Source organism: Mesoplodon mirus, assembly GCF_964341445.2.
Source record: "Mesoplodon mirus genome assembly, chromosome: 10".
Classification (NCBI taxonomy): Eukaryota; Metazoa; Chordata; class Mammalia; order Artiodactyla; family Ziphiidae; genus Mesoplodon; species Mesoplodon mirus.
The window spans coordinates 86,577,973-86,602,449 of NC_138986.1; the positions used below are offsets into that span (position 1 = coordinate 86,577,973).

At 37.6% G+C, this 24,477-nt stretch overlaps 1 protein-coding gene across 1 annotated transcript in view; it reads left to right on the top strand.

Annotated features, from left to right (window-relative positions):
• ADGRB3 (adhesion G protein-coupled receptor B3) overlaps positions 1-24,477 on the top strand; it is a gene marked incomplete at both ends in the record, with an annotated part of 796,225 nt that overhangs the window by 395,726 nt on the left and 376,022 nt on the right. Inside the window, one exon of the mRNA XM_082633456.1 lies at positions 3,493-3,601. Within this exon, the coding sequence (XP_082489582.1) occupies positions 3,493-3,601 (109 nt within the window). The remainder of the gene's footprint in view (positions 1-3,492; positions 3,602-24,477) is intronic.

Consider the following 24,477-nt stretch of genomic DNA (forward strand, 5'->3'; position numbering starts at 1 on the left):
TCCTGTGGAAATTTAATTTAAAAGTTTTCTACTTGACCCTTGTTAAAAATTCCATGAGAACAATGCAATATTGAAAATGAATATTTCCTGAGGTTAAAGTGGACCCTCTCTCTCCCTTTCCCTTTATAATCATATTCTTGTCCTTCAGGAGTAAAGCATTCCCTTTATTTCTATTATCATAGGAACTCTATGGATAGACTCTAAAAATAGTCCAGTGTGGGTCCACCTCATTATCAGGTACAAGTGCTATGCTTCTGGCCATAGCAAGAAAAAAAAATCACTCCTTAGTTTAAGACACTGAATCTATCTTTTCCTACTAGTTTGAGTTATGTATTTGTCCTTGGCTTCATTGTAGAGGAGAACCTCCTTCACTCACTGTGAGAAAATGGTGTCTTTCCTTAGAATACACTGCAGAGGCTAAGCACATCTTTGTAGAGTGCTGGAGACTATTAATTATGGATATATTTAGAACAAATGTATAATACCCTATTTAAAACAAGACTGCAATCCATCAGATGGTGTTATTTACTGCAAGGTCCCAACTTGAGCAAATAATGAACAGTGGCAGAACTTTATGTCAATGGAAAATCCTGACTCCATAATCCACCTCTTTACTTGTGATTTTGAGTTAACTATATTCTTATCTTTTAAATATTTTTCAGTAGTGATGATCCTTAATGCTTCTTTGAAGTAACTATTTGAAATAAAAGCAACTATTCTGTAGCAGTGTTTTCATAAATGCAGCCAAGTGGTAAATGAGCCTCCAAGTTTTTGGCACATAGGGTGAACTCTTCAGAAATAAGAGCTGTTTAAAATCTACCAAAGACAATCCTTTGTCTATTTTAGAGGAATAGTCTCAACAAAATATAATATAAAGCATAGCTCTGTGTGCATTTGGAAGACTAGCTGAGTAAAATGGTGAATATTGAAGTCAGAAGGGTTTTGCCATTAGAACTCACACTTTTGGACAATAAACAATGTCATTTCGTAGTTTGTTCACTACACATAAACCCCAGTTATGAAGGATGAAACTATGTTTAGCTAAAGCATCCTACTAAAAACACAGTATACTAAAGTGAAAAAAAAAAGAGGCTGCATTCTATATAGCACTGTTTTATACACCATCATTGTAGTTGGAATGGACAGTCCGTTTCAGCCATGATCATTTTGATCATCAGTATTTCCTTTTTATACTGAACTCTCCTGTGTCTCTCCAGGAGTGCATAAATTGTGGCCGCTGAGCCAGATCCACGCTGGCACCTGTTTTGTAAATAAAGTTTGGGATCCTGGCCACAGTACCTATGGCTGGTATGGTACAGCAAGGACATGGCTGAGTTGTTCCAACAGAGACCCCGTGATCCACAAAGCCACTCTCTGACCCTTTACAGGAAAAAAAAAAAAAAAAAAAAAGTCAGCCCCGGCTCTATGACACTTGAAAACTCTTGGGAACATATAACTACAAATAAAATCTGCTGCCACCCTAGAAAACCTCTCCCCAAAGTAGACAGGAAAGAAAACAGTTTTATTATTGAATAGGCATTAAGCCAGAATGTGGCGTGCATCACAGGCAGTTCACTAAGAGATGCAAAGACAGAGAAACCTCATCCTTTAATACAGACGAGCGGATGTTCAACTCATTACACACGTGTTCTTGAGGCAAAGAGTAGCTAGTTCTCAAGTAAGAGGACTTTCGGTAGTTCATCTTAAATGCACTGGGTAATTGGGGTGACCATCTTGTTAGTTAATTGGCTTTATCCAAAGGAAAAATGAGCTCTGATATCTTAATGACTGCGGGCAGTTTTGCAACTCAGAGCGAGGCACCTGCTTAAGGCAGGGTCTAACCCTCCCACTGCCCCTCCCACCGCACAGAAATCTGGAGGATTACTTTCCACGGAGAGACATCCCTAGGTCCTTAAGCTGAGAAGAGGCTATTTAACTTGCAAAAAGGTTTACATGCATTTCAAAGAGACAGAGAAAGAATTTAACCATGACACGTTTTCTAAAGTAAATGTTCTTAAGGGAGGGGGGCAAGGGGTTAGGGAGGGAGTCTCTTCTCTATTTTCAACAGGGAGGATTAAGCCTCTTCTTTTTAATTTGTATTTACCCACACACTACACATACTCATAGACACACACACCTACACGCACCAAAAATAGAAGAAAAATACAGTAGCAGCAGGAAGTTTGGAGCTGATGGAAATTTCACACACATTTTTGGAATGGGGAGGAAATTTCACACACATTTCAGGAATGGAATAGGTAAGCAATAGCATTTGTCCCCAAATCTTCCTGAAATTAAAAAAAAATACAACTATCTATGCCATATGTTTCTAACTGTAATAACCATTGTTCATGTCTTCAACCATATGTGAGTAAGTATATGATGCATTCGAGGTGTCTGATTTTTGGATGGGTGCAGCCACAAGCTCCTGTAAAATATACATACTGTGCCTGCTGGCTACCCTGCCCGACATGTCTTTCTGCTAATTAGAATGTCTCTCCCCCTTCTGCACAAGCCTTTGCAAATACAAAGCCATTAAAATTCTCTAATCCACTTAAATTTTTCATGGCTTGAAGCTGCAGTGGTGCTGAATGGCTAAAAGCAAGGAATGTAACTTCAAAAGACTTTCTGCTTTAATCTGGTTATATAATGCAGACTGACTTTGTCAGCATGATGGGTTACACATGCTAAAATTCATCTATCTTTTCAAATGGACCTCACATTCCACTCGTTCTGAGCTATTGCCAGAATCAGGTCGTCTTTAAGCAAACACTCATCTGTTTGCAGTGTATGAGGCGGATGGTGTTGGGTGTGTCTTACATATGTACATGCGAAACATCTATACTAGAGCTGTTTTATGATCCTGCAAGTACTGCCAACGCTATTATTCATACAGCAGCTATTACAATTATTAGAAATAAATGTCTCTCCCAAGATAGTTATTTTTCAGTGAACTTCATAGTCTTTAAATATTCATGATGGCAATAATAATTATTTTTTATCCCAGTGTTCATTGTACAGTTGCTAAGTAAAAAAAAATGTAAAAAGCCCCCAAATTTCAGTGTTTGTTCTATGTTATATTTAAGTGAGGAAAGGAACCCATAAAAAGTAAAGACATGCTACTTCTAAGTGTACAATCTGTTAGATATTTTGAGTTTTCTTGGATTTATGAAGGATTAATCACGGCATCATATCACCTCCAGAGTTCTTGCTGTCTTACATTTGATGTCATTCTCAACTGTTCAAAAAATATACAACTGTTAGATGGGTTAACAAATAAATTAATAAATAAAAATTTAAAAATAAAATAAAATGATTAAAAATAATTTTAAAAAGTAAAAACAAAAATAATACAGCTGCTGCTAGTTGGAGAAATGTTTTCAAATAAATCAGAGCTCATTTATGATCTCATTGTGTCTTTTTAAAATTCCAGTTATATATTTTATTACATAAATTTTTAAAATTCCATCTAACCTTTGCTTATTTTTGTAGATTTATCCGGGCTCAATAGAGTTAATGCAGGTGATTGAAGATTTTATACACATTGTTGGAATGGGGATGATGGACTTTCAGAATTCATACTTAATGACTGGAAATGTAGGTAAGAAATAGGATGTTTTCCCAAAATCTGACTGAATTTTAAAAAAAATTTGCAAGTATCTGAGTCATACATTTTTAAGTGTGGTACCCACTGTTCATATCTTTGAGTCTACATGAGTAATGTATTGTGGATATTTGGTGTCTGATTTTTCAATGGGCCAACCACATATGCACTATAGACACATACCTACACACACACATTTGCATTCATCTGAGTGTATTTATGTACATTTATTTAAGCTTAGTTGTATTTATCTGTACACATATATAGCAAATGTTTATTGCTATCCAATCTCATGTTGAAAATATACCGTATATACTATGTGATTATATAAAAAATAAGCTTTCGTGGTCTTGCAAACACTGTTCATGAAGATGCCGAGTCACTTTCTTGCTGGGGGTCCCAAAGAGGTGCTGAATCTCCATAAGGGTGGGACTCTTCAGAGACCTTTAGGGGTCGTTGTCACAATGCTGCTGCTGCCGAAGTTTTCTTGAGTAACTTCCAGGACACGGTGCGTCTCTCGGGTCTCTGTAGTGGATTCTGTAATGTAAAGTGAAAATCTTTCTTCCTTTAGCTGTCTATAACATTGTCTTTTAGAGGGAGGAATTACACAGAGAAGCAAAATCCACATGGCCTCTTACAGTGTTACAGTTATTGTACAGTCAGTCAACAGCAATTATGTTAACCAAATGGCACATTTCTTTTTGTAGTTAAAAAAACTGCAAGAACAAAGAAATATTCTTCCTAATTGTATATGCATTGAGTTGATATAGGTTTACAGTTTTATTTCTTTACAGCTTCCTCTTGTGATGTTACTATGACTCAGATTTTCTTTCATTGTCATGTTTTAGCAATCTTCATATGAAGACTACTAACTGTAGATAAAGATGTGTTTAAATCAATATCTTATCTCACATTCTTGTTCAAAGGATGTTTAAGTTTTAGTTTCTAGATCAGGAAGAGATCTAACTTTGGGAAGGGATTAACTAGGGGAGTTCACATGGTATAGAACATAACATTTTTATGATTACAGCTTTGGTGGTTCGTTTTATATTTGATTTCTTCAGAAGGTCCTTTAGTCCTATAGTGACTTATTTGACTCTGAGATATATTCTACCAGGGTGACCTCAACTTGTAACTGGTAATAGCTAACTACTGGTAATATTCTTCATTTGAAGAGAACCTGTGTAATGGAGACCTCAAAGGTCTGAAGATGGTTCCATGCCCACATGCCATCTTCATGCAGCTTGAGGCCTTACGAGTTAGAGTTATGCCTTAATCCACTTTCCAGAGGTGGTGGAGGGCCCAAACTTTTCCTGAGAGTAGATGTCCAGCAGCTTGCACTGGTTCATGCATGAAGGGACCTGTCCTTGCTATGGACAAGGAGAAGAAAAAGTGACCGAAAATAGTATCTTTATTGAAGGATGAATTCAGAAATCAGAGAAAATCCAAATAAAATATCCATTCCAAAAGTGGCTGGGCAAAGAGAGGAAAGGTAAAATCTGTGGAAAAGGCGGGTAGCAAGTTAGGCTATGAGTTTGGGACACATGGAAGGAAAACCCTAGAGAGATTCTGGGGACGCTGGTCATTCAAGATGGAACCACTCTTCTAAGGGCCTATGACTTTTTTGGGGAGGAAGGAACCAGGAAGGCTGCTACGCCAGATTGGACAATAGTAATTTACAAGAAAAACAGAGGGGTAAAAAGCAAAGAGCTGTTTTTTCTTGATTTTTGTTAATGTTAGCACCTAATTCTAAAACACATGGCTAAATAAAAGTATTATCAGATCGAAACATGACACTTGTTCAGAATGTGTTTGGAAAAACTTTAAAAACCAAAACCAATCTTAGAGTCTAGTAACTTAAATTTGAACTTAAAGTAGGCTGTTTGAATAACAGCATACCAAATGCCCTATAGTACTAGTATTATTTACGACAAAAATTCCATAAATATCCATAAATTGCAAATCTTTATTCCTCTTTACCTTTCTTTTGACTTACCAAAATTGTATTTTTGAAAAATTTGTGGGGTTTTTGTGTGAAAATTATGCTTTGCCTAGGTTTGCCTACTTCCTTTATCATCACTAAGCTTTAAGAAGTATATTAAGCATAGTGACAAAGCAATTTAATGCTGCAAGTAAAACCAATATTGTCCTATATTGTCTTCAGTCTTGTGTAAGGACAGTGTGATTGTTTGGCCTTCTGATCGCTTCACTGATTATCCATATAAGAAAAGGTTATATTCTGTGAATAAGTATCCCAAACATTATTACACCACCCAAAAGATATTTTATTTATTTTGGTTTCTCCAAATACTAGCCCAGGGACTGACTTACTGTTGTTTGATGACCAGAAGAAGGTTATTCTCAATAATATTTAAGAATTTTCCAAAGTATATCCATATATTAGTCAGAGTTCTTCAGAGAAGTAGAACCAATAGGATATCTGTAGGTACATAGAAATAGATTTATTTTGGGAGATTGGTTCATGCAATTTCAGTGGCTGAGAAGTTCCAAGATCCGTTCTGTGAAAGCTGGAGGCCCAGAAAGCTGATGGTGTCATTCTAGTCCAAACCCGAAGGCTTGAGAACCAATGATGTTAAGCCCCACTTTGAATTCAAAGACCTAAGAATCAGGAGTGCTAATGTCCAAGGGCAGGAGAAGATTTATGTCCAGGATAAGCAGAGAGCATATTTACCCTTCCTCTGACGTCTTGTTCTATCCAGGCCCTCAATGGATGGGAAAATGCCCACCTGCATTGGTGAGGGAAAGCTTTACTCAGTCTACTGATTCAAATGCTAGTCTCTTCCAGAAATATCCTCACAGACACGCCCAGAAATGTGGTTTAACCAGCCATCTGGGCATCCCTCTCCCAGTCAAGTTGATGCATAAAATTAACCATCGCAATCCACTCGTATCAAATTGGGTAATATAAATAATAATCACTTACTATTCACATTCTTCCTGTTATCCAATTTGATACTAGTATATGTAAAGCATGACTATAGTGTTGTGTCAGATATGTCCAATGTTTTTGGACAAGGGCACACAGAGAGAATAATTTGCAATGACAACTTGTAAACTGTGTGAGTTGGCATTTGTTTTATGTCCTAAGTCCAAATATTAATTATCCAACATCGATCTTACATGCACACACACACACACACATGCTTGCAAGCTCACAGACACACATACACAAAGCATGTTAGTGATAAATAGAGACTAGGTAACTAAGAAAGTTTGTTTATTGCTTATGCCCATTTTTTTTTCAGTGTGTTGGAACAAGTATCCTTAATGATGGGGGTGGGTGGTGATGTGATGAACTGGGAGATCGGAATTGACATGTATACACTAATATGTATAAAATAGATAACTAATAAGAACCTGCTGTACAAAATAAATAAATAAATAAAAATAAATAATTAAAAAAAGACTCCTTAAAGAACTTCAAAAGATCATCATGTCTTATAGAGACTACGAATATTTTTATAAAGCCTGTATGCACAGCACCTCACTTTTCTGGAATATAGATAAGCTTTTGAAGAAAGAGACAGAGTTGAATAACCACAAATAAAAGAAAGACTATACCATTTAATAAGAGAGTCTCAGAACCTTGCAGATAGCTTATTTTATTTCAACTTTAAATAGTTTTGGGCTTTCTGTTTTCTGGTTCCTGGTTTTGACAGAAAGGGTTGGGAGCAGAGATGGTGCTGTTAGAATCACATACATAGCAAATAGAATACCTGAAACAATAAAGAAAAAGAAGTTCTGAAAGAACCTGGCAGAGTGGAGCCCATATGGTGGGAACAGCATTATTCATCAAGATAAAAGTTTCTGTAATCTGACTAAGATGGCAGGAAAATTAGTGACATGTCTTGGAAAGATTTTCTTCCAAAATAATTCAAATGAAAAGTTTTGAAGCTTCTTTTATCTGAAAAGAGTCCCTACCTGTGTCAGCTTTTGATGACTGAAATGCTCTTACATTCTAACTATGAGCATGTTGGTATAAATGTGAGCCTGTTCGTTGTGGGAGGGAACAGGTCTATAGCTTTGATCAATTTCTCAAATGACTTATGACCTCAAAAATTTATTAACACAAGCCTTGGTAAAAACGTATTCTATGAACAAAGGTGTTAAACAAACCAATGCATTTATAAAGTAATTGAGTATTTTTCATATCACATATGAATATGACATTCAAAATAGACACATGATAAATTCTAATAAATACAATTTAGTGAGCACTTAGTAAACACTACTAAGTAGCTTATATAATTACTCAATAAATGAATGAATATGAAAAATTGATGTACTACAGAGAGATTTAAATTTTCAATATGCCTCAGTTTATCATAGAGTTGTATTCTACATGTTCTAAATATGCTGTACAAGCAAGTGATCTTCTTCAGTGAAAAGTGTGAATTTTTCAATATATTTTTAAAATATTTATTATCGATTAGGTCAGGGGGACTATATCTTAATATGATTTAATATGCATTCAAGTTATTTTTCTTCAACAAGAATATTTCTTGAAGAGTGTTTAAACTGACTTTCTACCATTTCTCTCCAAACATTTTCTCTTCAGTTCTTTTCAGCCCCATTCTTCTCTCATCACTTTCCTGAAATCCCCCTCAGAAAAGCCTTCTGAAAACTCCCAATTGCCAAATTGAACCACACTGTCTCTTGAAACTGTCCATTCTTTTAACATTTGTGTATGTATTTTATTATAAAATAGAATTAAGGGATAAACATTACTCATGACTCAGAGATATTTAGAATTTTTGGAGGCAGTAATGTAAAACAAAGTAGAGCATGCACTGAAGGGGAGACAAGCACATTGTTTGAGGCCCAGCTGTTTGCAGTTCCCAAGACAGAACAGGATGTATGCGACCTCACCTGATCAGAGTGACAGGGCAAGTGCATGGATGACAGCTGCTCTAGAGCATTTGTCTAAAGTTGTGGCAGAGTGTTTTATGGTTCTTTATTATGATTTTAGTCGTATATTTTCCATAATCACTTCAAGTAGCATATTGTGTTTACCTTATTTATTGGTGAGAATAGCCTATTCTTTAGAAATTAAGTGTTTTAGTTTTGGACTTAAAACCTGAATTGTGTTCACCAAACTGAATTCAAGGAGGATCTGTCATGTGATGTATGTTGCAGCCCACTGACTGTGTTCAGTTAAAAACAAAAAGAATTTATCTCTTACTATAAGCAAACCCTTTCCTTAGTGATTCAGGTCAGTAAAGGAATAAGCTTCTCATCTACAAAGAGCTTTCAGTCCATTTGTGGTCATAAAAGAATTACATAGATGAATAACATACCAAGTGCACTTTGGTGTGTGTCATGGAAACCAAATGTTACAGAGATTCATTCCGAGAGATGTTGTTCCATGTAAGGGACTGGAAAATGTTCTTAAAGAAGGAATCATTTAGTGTAGATGTTGAAGGATGGCTGGATTGTTGACAGTCCAACATGAGGCACAGTGAGTGGCAAGGAGATGGTGACATTCCAGAACATTCTTTTAGCAAATACAGTATAGAGTTGTCCAAGTTGAGATAGTGCTTAGGGGATACGTGGTCTATTTTGATAAAGACACCTATGTATGGAAGTAAAGGAAATGAGATAAACTTGGAGAGGCATGCCGAGACATGGTGTAACATGCTTCCCAATTCCGAAGAGAGTAGGGAGCTCCTGAGGATTCATGGATGGGTGAGATCTGTGCCTTGGAAAGACCCAGGTTACAGCAGAAATAAAATTTATTGAGATTGAAACATATTTTAAACACAGAGATCAGAAGGCTTTTTATAATAATCCTTGCAGGAGATAATGAAGACTTGAGTTAGCGGTAGTAAGTATAGAAACCAAAATGTAATTATCAGTTTGAGACTCTGAGGGTAGAAATGATGGCATTCTGTAACTGAATGTGGTGTCAGAGAGAAGGGAGGAATTGGGATTATATTTATTCAACGAACATTTGAGAGTGTCTTCCACATATTAATGTTTAAATGCAAATGTACCCCTTAAGTGGAAAAATAAAATGTGGTCTTGAGTTTTGGTAGAGGAGTCAAATTTATGATATACCTTTGGTAGTCAACTGCATAAAAGTGATGGTTGAAGCCAGAAAAGCTTTTTTCAGTTATCAGGACAGTAATAAGAGGGGTAAGATGGAAGATGATGCCTATATTTAAAAAGAAAAAAATCCTGACTATGTGTGGTGATGGATGATAACTAGACTTACTGTGGTCATAGTTTCACTACATATAAAAATATTGAATCATTATGTTGTGCATCTGAAGCTAATGTTATATGTCAATTATATCTCAAAAATTTTTTCTATATATGACTATGGAGAGATCTCTATGATATATTATTACCTGAAAAAGTATGTATAGTAATAAACCAAGTTAAGAAATATATTTTGTTTGCAAATAAAATTTACATTATACTAGGAAGAGATCATGTAAGTTATAGAACAGAAATCAATGTTGAGGGGAAAAAAAAACCAAAAACAAAGAATCATTACAGATATCAGAATAAGAATAGTCAGAGGTAGTAGGAGTTCCAGAACAGGGCAGTAGAAAATCAGTGGCATGTAATTAATAGGAGAGAGAGAACATTTCAAAACAATGCTGTAGTTAATATCAATTGCTAATAAAGTTCAGAGTAGTGGAGTTAAGAAAAATCTTATGTGATTGCTGGTGGTAAAACATAAGAGTTCTCCAGGAAAAGCACAGACACAATGAACAAGATCTAAATATCCAAGCTCTTTAGGTGGTTTCAATGGATTTACCCGTAACAATTATCTCTAAGGATTTAGTTTGCACAGATCAATGTTGCTCCATCCATGTAATACTATCTCACAACAGTTCCTTAGGAACTCTTCAAAGTTGAAATATCAGATAAAAAAGGAATATTGTTAGGCTAAAAAAGTCTCAAGATACAGAATATTAAAGTTATTGGCTGTAAGGAATTTCAGAAGTCACCCCTATATACACCCTTAGAGATAGAATATTCTGGAAAGTATAGTTTCCATTTTTCTCTAGTAATCCAATAAGGCCAGTGCCTTGAAAACAGTAATGTTAAGACATTTTTCTCTGCCAAGCTAAACAGCATTGTCTATTCTTGGTTTAGAAATAGGAAATGCTGGGCTTTTCAGAATGAACATTCATACTTGGTGTTTTATGAAATCGAATCCAAATTCAATCTTAAGAATGGCATGATGCAATTTTGACATCTCCTTTTTCTCCACAATGCTGTCTCATCAACATCAAACCTATGTTATTTCTTACACTCACTGGTAAATTTAATCATTCCTTTAGAAAATATCTTGTTCTTCAATTGAGAAATCCGTCTTCAATCTGATGATGTACTTATAAAAATAAAGTGGCTTCTCTTTCTAGGCCTGTTTTCCTTTCTGTCACTGCTTCATTTTGTGGTTCATACACCTCCATCACTTGTTTAACTTCCTTTCTTTGGAGAAAAGATGCCTGTAGTGAGTTGACACTGAGCCTGAAAAATACACAGTTTAACATCTTCTTCTTGTTGTTGTTTATCTGTAGCACCTGACGTTGGTTCAGTCAGCTAGACTTGAGTCTGGAAGTGTCAGATTCTACCTTCTCTGCCTGGCTCACTTCACGTTTTCTTCCTAGACTTGTGAAGCAAATGGTGTGTATTTCTGTAGGTCAGAAAGAACAAACTAAAAATACCTGTTTTTTTTTTTTAATGATACTAACATACTGGTTCCCTTGAGAAAATAAATAGTTCAAGCAGCATTTAAAAACTGTGGCTTGGAATAATATGCAGCATTGAGTTCTTTGATTATTTCTCATTTACTAGGAATTATCTCATTGCATTTTCTATGATACAGTTATTCCAAATGGTTGGGGTGAAGCGCTCTGGGGAGGCTGCTGAGAAAGGGCCATACCAGACTCTTTTAGTGGTAAGAAAGACATACTCCTTATGGGGATATGATGGGCTCCCTTCCACCCAACTGAGAACCCCATTTAGATGCTCCCTAGTGTCAGTGTAATAGTTTGGGAATAATGCATGGATTTAACTGGCTTTAAGAGGGTGCCATGTTCTGTATTAAGTTCTGGGGATTTCTCAGTGAACAAATCGAATGAAGCTCTTGCTCTCATGGAACTTGTGTTTTGCGGCAGGGGCAGAGGTCAGTCAAGCACCCTCTGACATGCCCAGTGGTTCTAAGTGATGTGAAGACAAGTCATCAAGAAGGGGGACACAGAGGGGAGAGAGGATGGGGGGATGGTCGGGAATAAGTGCTAGTTGAGTATATACCTGGGTGCCTTGAGGGCATGAGGCACGGTGACATGTGGGGACAGACTATCTCCATCAGAAGGAACCAGCACAAAGGCCAGGATGTGTCCATGTGCTTGGCACCGTAGAGGCCTGGAGGAGGCCGCTGATGGTGGAGTGGCTGACAGAGGCACTGTGAGAGGTGGAAGGGGAGTGAGGACCAGACTGTGGAGGGCGTTTGACTGTAGGTCTCTGAACAAGATGCAAAACCACTCAAGGATTTGAGCAGAAAAGCAACCGGATCTGGTATATGTCCTGAAAGGACCATTCTGACTATGGACTGTTGGGGGTATGAGAGCATACAGGGCGACGGGAGGGTAATTATGGCAATAGGCCAGGCGAGAGAACTCTGTGGTTTGGACCAGATGCCAGGGGAAATAGTGGGAAGAGGCCAGATGCTGGAGGTATTTTAATGGTACATCTGACCGAGTTTACTGATGGCTAGAAATAGGGTGTGTAAGAAAGAGATTGTCAAGGAAATGTTTCCACTTCATTTCCAAGAACCCAACTACAAAAACAAGACAGGTTAGTTTCCAAATCTCTATACTATAAGCAAATGTCATAAACCTCCTTTGCTGGCCATTTAAATGTCTCTAAAATTTAGTATCCACAGCAATCTCTTTCGTTTATTTTTTCCTTAAAGTATTTTCATCAAGATATAATTGACATATACCATTGTATCCATTTTAGGTTTACAACATAATGATTTGATATATGTATATATTGTGAAATGACTAACATAATCACTTTAGTTAACATTCATCACCACATATAGGTACAATTTTTTTTCTTGGGTGAGAATTTTTAAGATCTGCTCTCTTAGCAACTTTCAAATATATAATAGACAATTGTTGAATATAGTCACCATGCTGTTTCTTTTTTATGTAGTCTTGTTCCTGAGTCCAACACAAATACTCGCTCTTGCAGTTTAAGCAGTTCTATCCTCTGAAGCCATGAGCATTCTGTCATCATTACACCCCCTGAATCCTTAGTCAAAAGCTAGAATGAAATTGCTCATTAAAATGACTTTTTTAAAGCTACCAGTTAACACATGAAATAAATTCTACCTTTCCTACCATTTTTGTGTTTTTTCTTCTATTTATAAAGTCCTGGGACCTCAAGAATGGAAGAACACTTATGGATCAACTAAGTCCAGGCATAAACTTGTCAGCTTCATCCTACTTAAACTATTTTGTATTTTTTTTAGTTTTTTTGGAAAATAAATAATAAATAAAAGTTTATTATCTGAGTTGCAAAGATCTTTGCAAAGGTCTTTGCAAACCTTTATCTCTTCAATTTAAAAAATGTTATTTCTACTAGTAATACTTACATAATTACAACCCTGGACCTCAACATAGAAAACTCTCATCATGTGATAGTGTTTCAAATTAACAGTAGGTCTGTGTTCTTTTAGAAGGTAACTGGGGTGAAAATAGTTACATAATAGTTACATAGTTACATACAATAATGGTTACATATTTGCATAATTGTTACATTGTTACATAGTTCCAGGTTTATCTATCTAATCTGCTTTATACAGCCATACACAAGGACACGATTATTCATGGAGTCATTATTAAACAGTACTTCTTGTCCCTGAAAAAAATTGAACTAGAAAACATTGTTAATAGCTGTTCTTTCTCATTTTGAGTAACCTAGATGCCATAAACTTTCCCTATAGTGTCCCTGTACTCTGCCAGCAAATAGCTCTAATCCTAACTACTGCTCTGCTGTGAATCGCTCACATGGTCTCTGGATCTTGAATAGTTTTTACTTCTTTACCCTGGTTTAATTTACTGTTAAGAAAGAATAGAGTCTTTTCCATTATGGTTTATTATAGGATGTTGAATATAGTTCCCTGTGCTCTACAGTAGGACCTTGTTGTTTATCCATTCTCTATATACTAGTTTACATCTGCTAATCCCAGCCTCCCAATCCCTCCCTCCCCTGCCCAAAAAGAATATGAAAAAGAATATATGTTAAAAAAGAAAGAATAGAGAGTCTACATGTTGCTACTTTGGCATGCCTCCTTTCTTATAGCACCTTATGTGTACATCATCTGAGTATCCATTTAATGAAAATTCCTTAGTATCAGACAGTGACTGTTATTCTAAGAAACCCTTTTCAGAAGTGCCATTTGAGTACAATGCATAGGAAAATGCTTTTATTTGTTTGTTTCTACTTGTATTTCTAAGGCTTTCCAAGAAAAGCTTTGGTAAAGCATCCCTTGTATTATACAGTGTTTCCCAAATTAACGCTTTCACAAATACTCATGATACAACCTTGCTGCCAGAGCGTTAAGGGCACCCACGCGATGTGTTCTCATCAGTGCTTTCCATTCAGAGTGGATACATTTTATTTTTCCGGGACACGGGAATCACACTGTTGTGGCCCCTCCCGTTGCAGAGCACAGGCTCCGGACACGCAGGCTCAGCGGCCATGGCTCACGAGCCCAGCCGCTCTGCGGCATGTGGGATCTTCCTGGACTGGGGCATGAACCCGTGTCCCCTGCATCAGCAGGCGGACTCTCAACCACTGTGCCACCAGGGAAGCCCCAGAGTGGATGCATTTTTTATCCCTTTGCATCTTAGTAATTGAAAGTTAAAGATTTGTTTCATTATCTTGCTCAACCAACCACACGCTAACCTACTTCTGTCACATAAAGAACTTCACTGTAGCTTTTGATATGACTCTAGGGAAATCTTACTCATGTATTCTGTATTTCTACATCAAAGTAAAATGAGGCTTAACCTTTCGATGCCTGAATGATGCTTTTTTCTGAAACTTTTATAACATATCTTGGCCAGTGAAAATTTTGTGAACTTATTTGTCATTAATTTGTTCTCCATCCCTTCAGTAACTGTCTGGGGGAGAATGCCTATGTAAAGACCAAATATTTGGCCTAGGCCCATCATTTCTGTTGGATTTTATATTTACAGGGAAAATGCTCATGTTCTGAAGAAACCTAATAAGGTCACACAAACCTCAGTAGGAAATGTGCAGCATACACTGTCACAGTGATGCTCAGAAGCGTAGAAGCAGGAACAGGAAAAGCAGAGGACAAGCTGGCTTCTAGCATAGCTGTGCATATCTAAGGAAGAAGAGTTTAAAGCCTAAAGGATGAAATGTGTGTTACAGAGATGGTGAAGAGGTATGTCTTAGGGCTACATCTTGGTGTATGGGACATGAACTGTGGAAGCTGTCCTGAGATAGAAACCCACTATTTCAAAAATTAAGATTTCTGGTGAGAATGCAGACAGAATTATTGGGTTTCACATGCATTGACACCTAGACCTAGCCACAAACGTTTTGGATTTGAGTTTTAACTATTCTCTGTAGAGAACATGAGTTTCTGTAGGGAAGTTACTGTGACTTGTGCCCTCAGGAGGCTGTGAAGAGCTTTGCCTAAAGGAATTCGTGCTTTGCCTCCGTCCATCAGCTGGGTATCAGGAGGAGGATTCCAATCAGGGAAAGGCTTTCAGGGGTGGGATTAGCACAGGACGATGTTGGAAAGCGATGGCTTCCTAGTTCACTGCAGACACTGCCTCTATAAGATGCTGGAAGGATAGGTCTTCCCAGTCTGACTTCATTCTTCTCTTTGAATCAGTTCCTTCAGAATCTAATAGACTCATACTTACAGCCTAGAATGGAAATGTAAAACCTAAAGCCAACTAAACACAACATTTGAATGTTATAAGATAACATGTCGGGTCTCTATTGGTTTATGCCATAAGGATTTGGAATCACTAAAATTGTCACACAGCAGGCCATCTTTCTGATTTTGTTGTTCAACTGTATTAGAAGAATGTTGCCATGAGTTTGTGTGAATATGAAATATGGTCCCATTTTAACTGTCTCTATGGCAATAATTGCTTATCTCTATGGAAATGGCAGTTTGCCTCTACAACAATAACCAGTGAAGAGAAAAGAAGTACTGATTCCCTTTTATCAATTTTTTTTTCTTTTTATGGTTTCACCTTTTCAAATGTCTTATTTTGTTTGGTTAGACCAATAATTCTGTGCTAAACTGTTCCTCTTCTCCATTGTTTCCTTCACTGAATTCCAAAAAATAAAAATAAAAATTTCTCATCTGAATTTGACAGAAAACTCTGACCCAGGTTAAAGTTAAAGACTGATGCTCTTTAACACGGTGGAAGCAGGAAAAGGAAGCAAGAAAACACGCTGGCTTTCGAGCCCGACTGGCTGCAAACCTTGGCTATATCACAACTAACTGACATTCTACAGGTTATTTCGTCTCTAAATCCCTCAGTGTGCTCCTTTCTAAAGTAGAGGTAATGATATCTTTCCTGAAGAGTTATTGTAAAGATTAAAGGTATACACATCATCTGGCATGTAATAGGCCCTCAGTAATTGGTAGTAGACAAATGTAGGGCCAGATATGGGCTCTGCTACTGATAGGGTTTTTGACTTTGGTCAGGTCACTCCATCCCCCTATGTACAGTCTGTTCCTCCAGGGAGCTTCCAAAGTTGCTACCAAAGTTTAAGACCCTAAGGTTTTGGTTGCTGTTGTTATTTTTAATCTCAATAATAGACTTATTGTTTATTTAACAAAGCAGCCAGGATCCCAGACTTCTAAGTAGTTACTATAACTAAATTTGGAAAATCACCGGTGCCGTGCCATAATAGTTTGTTATGCAGTTGTCTTCTGTAGTGTAATGACACAAATAGCCCAAAAACTTTTCATTGGTACTTGCACTTTGCCATCTTAAGAAGCTCCTCTCTTCCATGTATTTATTTGTCATTAGTCAAATCCTAGCCCTCCTGAATGATTTATACAGAATAATTTTTTCGGCTTTAATTTTATAATTTCTGCTCCTTAACATGTAATCCATCACCTGCAAAATTGTATCAACTGTCTCTATAGATGCATTAAATAATTCTGTAGTGCTAAATCCTCCTGAATTCATAAATGAATTAGTTCTCTTTTGTACTTAAATAATGTATTTTGCATAGTCCAGAATATATTTCTGCATTTGTTGCCCACGTAATTTTTCATGTGAAGAACTTTAACTTTAGAAATGTAACTAATGATTTATGTGGTTAGTTTAATGTGTTTTCTTTAATTTTATCTTCTGTTTTGGTCGGTGGTATATGAATACGAGAGAGCAGGTGTGAATGAGTGTGCCCTTTTTATATGTCCTAAAATATTTAGCAACTGAAATGCAGTTCTTTTAGATACCATTAAAATTTATACTATGGGCTTAGGGGAAAAGTTGTGTTTTTTCCTTTAAAGTTACATCAAAGAATGAAGATACTTTTTAATAAAAGTTAAACTGAATTGAAAACCCAATAATAACAGGCTGTAAAGGCCACATAACCTTATATGCTGGACAGTAATTTTATTCAAGTTGCAGCTGATAACTCCAAAATAGGATGTTATAGTCGTAGGGACTGAACAATTCATACAGGAATGATTTACATTGGATAAAAGTTCATATATCCAAATATATATTCTGATATCAAATAAAGCTTGATACGCTGAAATTATTAAAAGAGCTCTAAAGTGCAGTAGGAATACAGGCGGATATAGTTGGGATGAAGATACTGCAATGTTTCCTTTGCCACTGCAAAACGTTTTAATGGTCAACTTCAATATCCATTTGGGTTACTTTATTACTTTTTGAAGTATGAACCTTCCTCTTTTTGAAGAATCTTGTCTTCATTAACTGAGAGCCTTAATTGCCCTCTCCTTTTTTCTAGGCAGTCTCCTTTTGCTTTCCCCAAACTCATTGCCTAATTAATTATCTTTTAACTTTCCCTAACTCCTTCAATTTTTTCTTTGCCTTCCCTAAAATGTAATAATGTTTTTACTAAAGAGGATAACCTCTATCATCTTTAAAATTTATTCCAAGAATCCATAATATTTCAAAAAGTATCCTAGTGGATTAGAAATATGTAATGTTTACTTCTAAAATATCAATTTCTTAACAGCAAAGTAAGTATATTATTGAGCAATACAATTTAGACTCCATAGGCAAAGCAAAATTGTAATTGGTTTGTGTGCCCTTTTTAATGACATATAAATTATTATAGTGAAATGGAGCACTCAGTCTTAGAGTGTGTGTTTTTATGTGTTTGTGCATGCATGTGTGTAGTGAGGAAGAGTAATTGTTATTTGGGGATTATTTTGGGTTATTTGGTTTTATGATCCAAAGACCAAAACCGTTTTCTGAGTTTGAGGGGAAAGAAATGATGCTCACAAATGTAGAGCTCCTGTATTCATTTTCCTCCCAAGTCATTCTTTTCTGTTGCTGTTGGTTAGCTATCTTATATAGAGTAGTGTGTGTGTGTTCATCCCAAGCTCATGATTTATCCCTCCTCCCCCCATGTTTCCACTTTGGTAACCATAAGTTTGTTTTCAATATCTACAAGTCTGTTTCTGTTTTGTTAATAAGTTCATTTGTATCGTTTTTTAGATTCCATGTATGAGTGACATCCTACAATATTTGTCTGTCTGACTTACTTCACCTAGTATGATAATCTCTAGGTCCATCCATATTGCTGCAAATGGCATTATTTTATTCTTTTTTTATGGCCGAGTAGTATTCCATTGTATATATGTACCACATCTTCTTTATCCATTCCTCTGTCGATGGATATTTAGATTGCTTCCACATCTTGGTGGGCTCTTGGGGGCCCATCAAGGAGGAGATAAGGATCCAAGTTTGAGTTATGTTTTGGAAGAGAAACAGTGACCACAGTGATGAATGAGCTTCTGGCAGGTGAACATGGAGGATAACTTACTGTTTAGTGCCCTGAGAAAAGGATAGGTGGAGGTACCCTGTTCGAGATGGAAAAGGCTGCTAAGGGAAAGAATATTTTGATGAAGAGTGGGTGGAAATCAAGAGTTAAGCTCCAGAGATGCTATACTGGAGATGCCTGGAGACATACCATTGAAGAGTGGAAGTAGGCAGGTTTGGAGTTCAGAAGAAGAGTTCTTATACCCGTTTGGCTCATACTGAAGATATTTGTGTGAAACAGGTGTCTCACCAGGTCGTAGTTTCTTTCTATGTAAGGATTTTTTTTCTTTTTAAATTTTGGATCTTCCACGGTGTTTTATAAGAGGCGGAAAATAGTTGAGGTGAAGGATAAAAGGAAACTGACATATATTATGTCCTACTGTGTATAAGAAATGAGCTGTCTTTGGTTTAATCCTCATGAAAGGCTATTGACTTTTTACAGGTGGTCAAAGTAAAACGCAATTAAATGACTTGCCAAAGATCACAAAGTAATTGGAAAACCAAGTGTCTTTGTCTTCAGGGCCAAAGATATCATATTAAACCCCAGTGCTTGCTAGTTAGCCTTTGGAAAACCTCATTCATTACAAAAAGTTACAAGGAGCTGTGTCTAACCTACTAGATGTTAGGACCCTAGTACATATCAGTAAATAGGGAAAATTCCTTTCCTTTTGAAGCTTATAGTCCAGTGTGTGAGGCTGATAATGAATCAACATAAAGCTGGATAATATCTACCTATGAATATAAAGCCATAAAGAAAATAAACAGGTGATAGAGAGGAATGAGGGAGCTGAACTTCTTTAGATTGGGAGGTTCAGACAGACCAAGCTAAGGAAAACACAATTTAGCAGACACTCAAGGATAAGAGTAGAAAAGAATATTCTAGCTGGAGAGGAAGAGCCCTGTGGTGGAGAGGAAAGATCAGGGGCAGCGAGCAGGACAGCGATTTGGCTGTGATCCACAGACAGGCAGGTGCCAGCCATGCGGAGCCTGGGAGGCCCTCGTGTGGATCTGGATTTTACTCTGAAAGCACTGATGAGCCACTGAATTATTTCAAGGGAGAGAACAACATGGTGTGATTTACATTTTCAAAAGTTAACTCTGGTTTATGAGAGGAGGACTTGAAGGAACAAGGGTGGACTCAAGGAAGCCAGTCAGGCGGCCCTTGAATTAGCTCAGGTGAGAGATACTGGAGGCGTCCAGAGGGATCTGGAAAGGAGACAGTGGGAAGAAGCATGGTGTTGATGGATGGTTATAGGAGATGCAGGAAAACCAGGACAACCCTTATGTTTTTGGTTCAAACATCTGAGTACCTGGTGGCACCTTCTAGGAAGATGGAGCAGAAGTGCTTTGGTGGCAGGAAATCAAGAGTTTTGCCCCAAGAAACGTTTGTTAAACTAGAGAACTACAATACTGGTCACATCAGATAATTGTTCTTCTATGATTAAATACACGTTTTCTTGCATAACCATTCAGTTATGAATTGTCTATGGTGGCTTCCAGGTCCTCCTAGCAGGCTCGGTGGCCCTCAAAGCTGAAAATATTTACTTTTTGGCCCTTTATAGGAAGTTTACCAACTCTGCAGTAGAGCATGGTCAGAACCTAATTTTAGAGTATGGTTTTCCTTTTTCTAAACCAGTGGCCCTTTTCCATAGTCTTTATAAAGCCTTTGACTTCTTGTAAAGCCACACTGGCATTTTTAAAATACATCTTTCTGTTTCACAATTAGTTTACTATTGTGGTTTATCTTTTTCTCTCTCCATTTATTTTTGGTGTCTTTCCCTGATTATTTCTCTTTACCCTCTAAAAGTGAATCTCTCCTAAACTACACTTCTCAGCCTCTTTTCTGTCATCTTCTTGATGTCTGCACAGCTCACCATGTCTCTTCTGCAGGTGTCTGCATGGAGGCCAGCTGACCAAAGAAGCTTCCACTATTTAGTAAAGGTCCCCAACCCCAGTCACCGTTCTCTAGCAGATCATTTACTGTTACTGACATTCGATCTAGTTCTGTTTGTTCATCTTCTGTCTTTCCCCAGATACCATGCTGGTCCCATGAGGGCAGAGACTTTAACTGTTTTGTTCACTGGTGTGTTTCCAGTGCCCAGAACTGTGCTTGGCATGTGATAGGTACTCAATTGATATTTGTTGAATGAATGAATCTGTCCATTGTATTCTCTCTTTTGGGGGAACTTATCCATGTCCACATTATCAACTATTACTTCTTTTTAAAAAAATTATTTTATTCACGTATAATTGATTTACAATGTTGTGTTAATTTCTGCTGTACAGACACATGACTCAGTATATGTATACAACTTTTTCCATATTCTTTTCCATTGTGGTTTATCCCAGGATACTGAATATAGTTCTCTGTGCTCTACAGCAGGACCTCATTGTTTACATTACTTCTGATTAGAAGACAACCAGATTACATCTCTAAGTTCTAAATTCGATCATGCTTCAGATCTCAGATCACTTAGCCTAAAGTGTCATTTCCAGCCCTTTGTTTGACTGCTTCTCTACCTAAACCTTCATGCTCTATTAAAAACGTTACTCTTTTTCTAGGGCACAGTAAGTTCCCTCACCTCATACCCCTGACACTGTTATTCTGATACTTCTGGAACATCACAGCCCTTTTCCAGGCTCTGGGTCTGCACAGGCTCTTTCTTCTTCCCCTAACTTATACTCAGCTGTCAAACCACAGCCCACATTCTCCCTCTTCAGAGAGGCCTTTCTTGGCCGACTGACCACGCGCCGTCTCATCAATTATTTCTTTCATGCCACCTGTAACAACCTTGAATTATCTGAATTTTTTCTCACTAACGAACTGTGTGCATTCGCCCACTAGACTGCGAGCTCGTTAAAGACAAATACTTTGTGTCTCTTGCTCACTTGTTAGGTCCTCAGTGATAAGACCCTGCTTGCAACACTCTCAGGGCTCAATAGAAATTTGCTGGATGAATGAATTTCCAGACAGAACTCTTGAGTCTACAATGATCGTTCTCTTGTCAAGTCGTAGCACTTGGCATTGCTAGTACTCTTCTGGGAATGGATGATCACTGTCTCGGGAAGCCCTGGGATTGTTGGCTTTGGTTGTTGTTTCCTGACTGCATGGATGCTTGACTTCTCACAGGTTCCTGCCTCACTCCCCTGGTAAGGTTTGAATACCCATAGATATCAAAACAATACATCACACACACACACACACACACACACACACACACACAATGCTGCATACACAAATGCTCTCGTTTGTTTTTACTTGGTTTATTATCATCTAAAGGACCTTCCTCTAGAAAGGAAGGATAAGAATACTGTTCATTTCACTGGTTAGGAGAAGAGGGAGAATTTACTTCCTAAAGCATTTTCTTTATTGATTTGGTTTTACCATTCAGGTATACATGCAAAATTGATTTGCATATCACATTTTGTTTTGTATTTATGTGAGGAATGAAATCATGAACTACTTGTGTAGAGAAGATGAAAATTTATAAGTGACATACCCTTTTTAAAACCTGAAAGAAAATTGGTATAATCAGGTTAAATTTCCCTCATTAAATTTTACATAGCATAGAAAGAAAAAGGCCTTTAGAAAGAACATGCAATAGTTAACAGAAAAAGTGCAGAAAATAAGATATTTTAGAATGTATTTCTCTTTAAAGAAAGATTGTAATATTTAAAAATAGCTTCTCTGATATATGTCTGCAACAGGGGTAGGAAAACCTTTTCTGTAAAGAGCCAGATAGTAAACATTTCAGGGTTTGTGGACCATACAGTCTCTGCTGTTAAACTCTGCTCTTGTGGCCTAAAAGCAGCCTTAGGCTTCATGTGAATGAATGGTGTGTCTGTGTTCCAATAAAGCTTTATTTGTGGACAGTGAGATTTGAATTTTATTTAATTTTCACATGCCAAGAAATACAATTCTTCTTTTGATGTTTTTCAACCACTTAAAAATGTGAAAACTACTTTTAGCTTTCACACCATCCACAAACAGCTGGTAGGACAGATCTGGACCGTAGGTTGTAGTTTGCCAGTCCCTGGTTGAGAGAGTTCAGCTTGAACAAGGGTGGTGTGTCTGCCCGGGGATGTACCATGTAATCATGTAAACGTGTGTCAGCAGGATTACACGCTGAAGAATAGGAGTGACCTGAGAAGAAGCTGAGGAGATCCTCCGTAGAGAGCACTGAAGTCCGGCCAAAAGGCCAAGAGCAGAAATAAGAAACAGGCCTTGTGCTGCAGAGTCTCCCAGGCTTTGAAACCGGTTAATGGATAAAAAACAGAATCTGAAGCTGATAATTCACAAATAATTCACAGGTTTTTCGATTTTGACACCAGAAAGGAATACACAAAATGGTTAATTATTTAAAGTTTCACTATGTATAATATGTCATTGGAAACTAGCAAGTTGAAGAAAATCTTTGACTTGCCACATGGTTACTTTCTTGACTGCCTATCAAGTTTGTTTACTTTTAAATATCAGGGGAGCCTGCTTTTTCTCTTAAAACAAATCTGTGAATTCATAATGGGAAGAACGTTACTCAATTAAATCTCTGTGTGCTGCTCTGGGATGTGGGGATGCTACACCCTGTAGTGGGGATGGTGGCGGCTGAACTGATGGATGCTCTCAGCTCTCAGCACCCTGGTCCTTGCAGACGCACTTCCCACCTCCTCTGTTTCCTGGGAAACGGTGGCTACTGGCTGCTCTCAGGGAGCCTGTTCTTCGTCCACAGCCCTCAACACTCCAATCCCAGCCTTTGGGAAGGAGACAGAGTAAATGGGGGAAATAGATTGGGGAGGAAAGAAACTAAAAATCTCTCTGTTTGAATGTCTGAGTGTTTCCTGGAAACGATGTTGGAGATCATGATGGACGAATTAAAGTGTGTGTATATATAATATCTGCATTCCCTTTTGATAACCACTGTTCTTCAGTGGTGCCTAGTTTTGATCTTCTGTTGGGCAAGTAAGATAGTTTTATTTCTTCTAATTGAGTCACTATGTCGATCTTTTATATTTAGTGCAAAAATATTACAGTAAGGCAAAGTAAATTTGCTGTTTATGTGTTAGGTATAATCAAACTGCATCACACAGTACAAAATCCTATACTTCTGAGTAGGCAACTGAGATTTGAATCGCAATGCCACCACTTAAGTGTCCTCTTCCTCATTTAAGAAAGGAAGGTACAGGGCGTCCCTGGTGGCGCAGTGGTTGAGAGTCCTCCTGCCGATGCAGGGGACACGGGTTCGTGCCCTGGTCAGGGAAGATCCCACATGCCACGGAGGGGCTGGGCCCGTGAGCCATGGCCGCAGAGCCTGCATGTCCGGAGCCTGTGCTCCGCAACGGGAGAGGCCACAGCAGTGAGAGGCCCGCGTACCGCAAAATAAAAAATAAAAATAAAAATAAAGAAGGTACAGATAATAGCAATGAGGATACTGTCAACACCAATACCTCCTAGGCTTGTTTTAAATATTAAATAAGGTATCATGTTTAAGGCATCTGGCCAAGTGCTGTGCTAGAAACAGAGCTTAGCGCAGAGGAACCACATGATAACTACGTGCTGAATCAGTTAATGGCAATGCCAAGTCCATGGCAAGTGTGCAATAAAATCAGCTGTGCTTCTCTTCCCTCCCAAACACCTTCAGTAGTTTACAAGCCACTCAGCATTTCCATAGGAAAATAATGGCTTCTTAAGCTGCTAAGTGCCAGGGGGGTCACACTACATAGAGGCTTTGCTCAGCCCCCATGTGCTTGATATGGGTTCAAGAGCAGAACTGAGTTCCTTTTTTTCTTAATTATTTTATTGAGGTA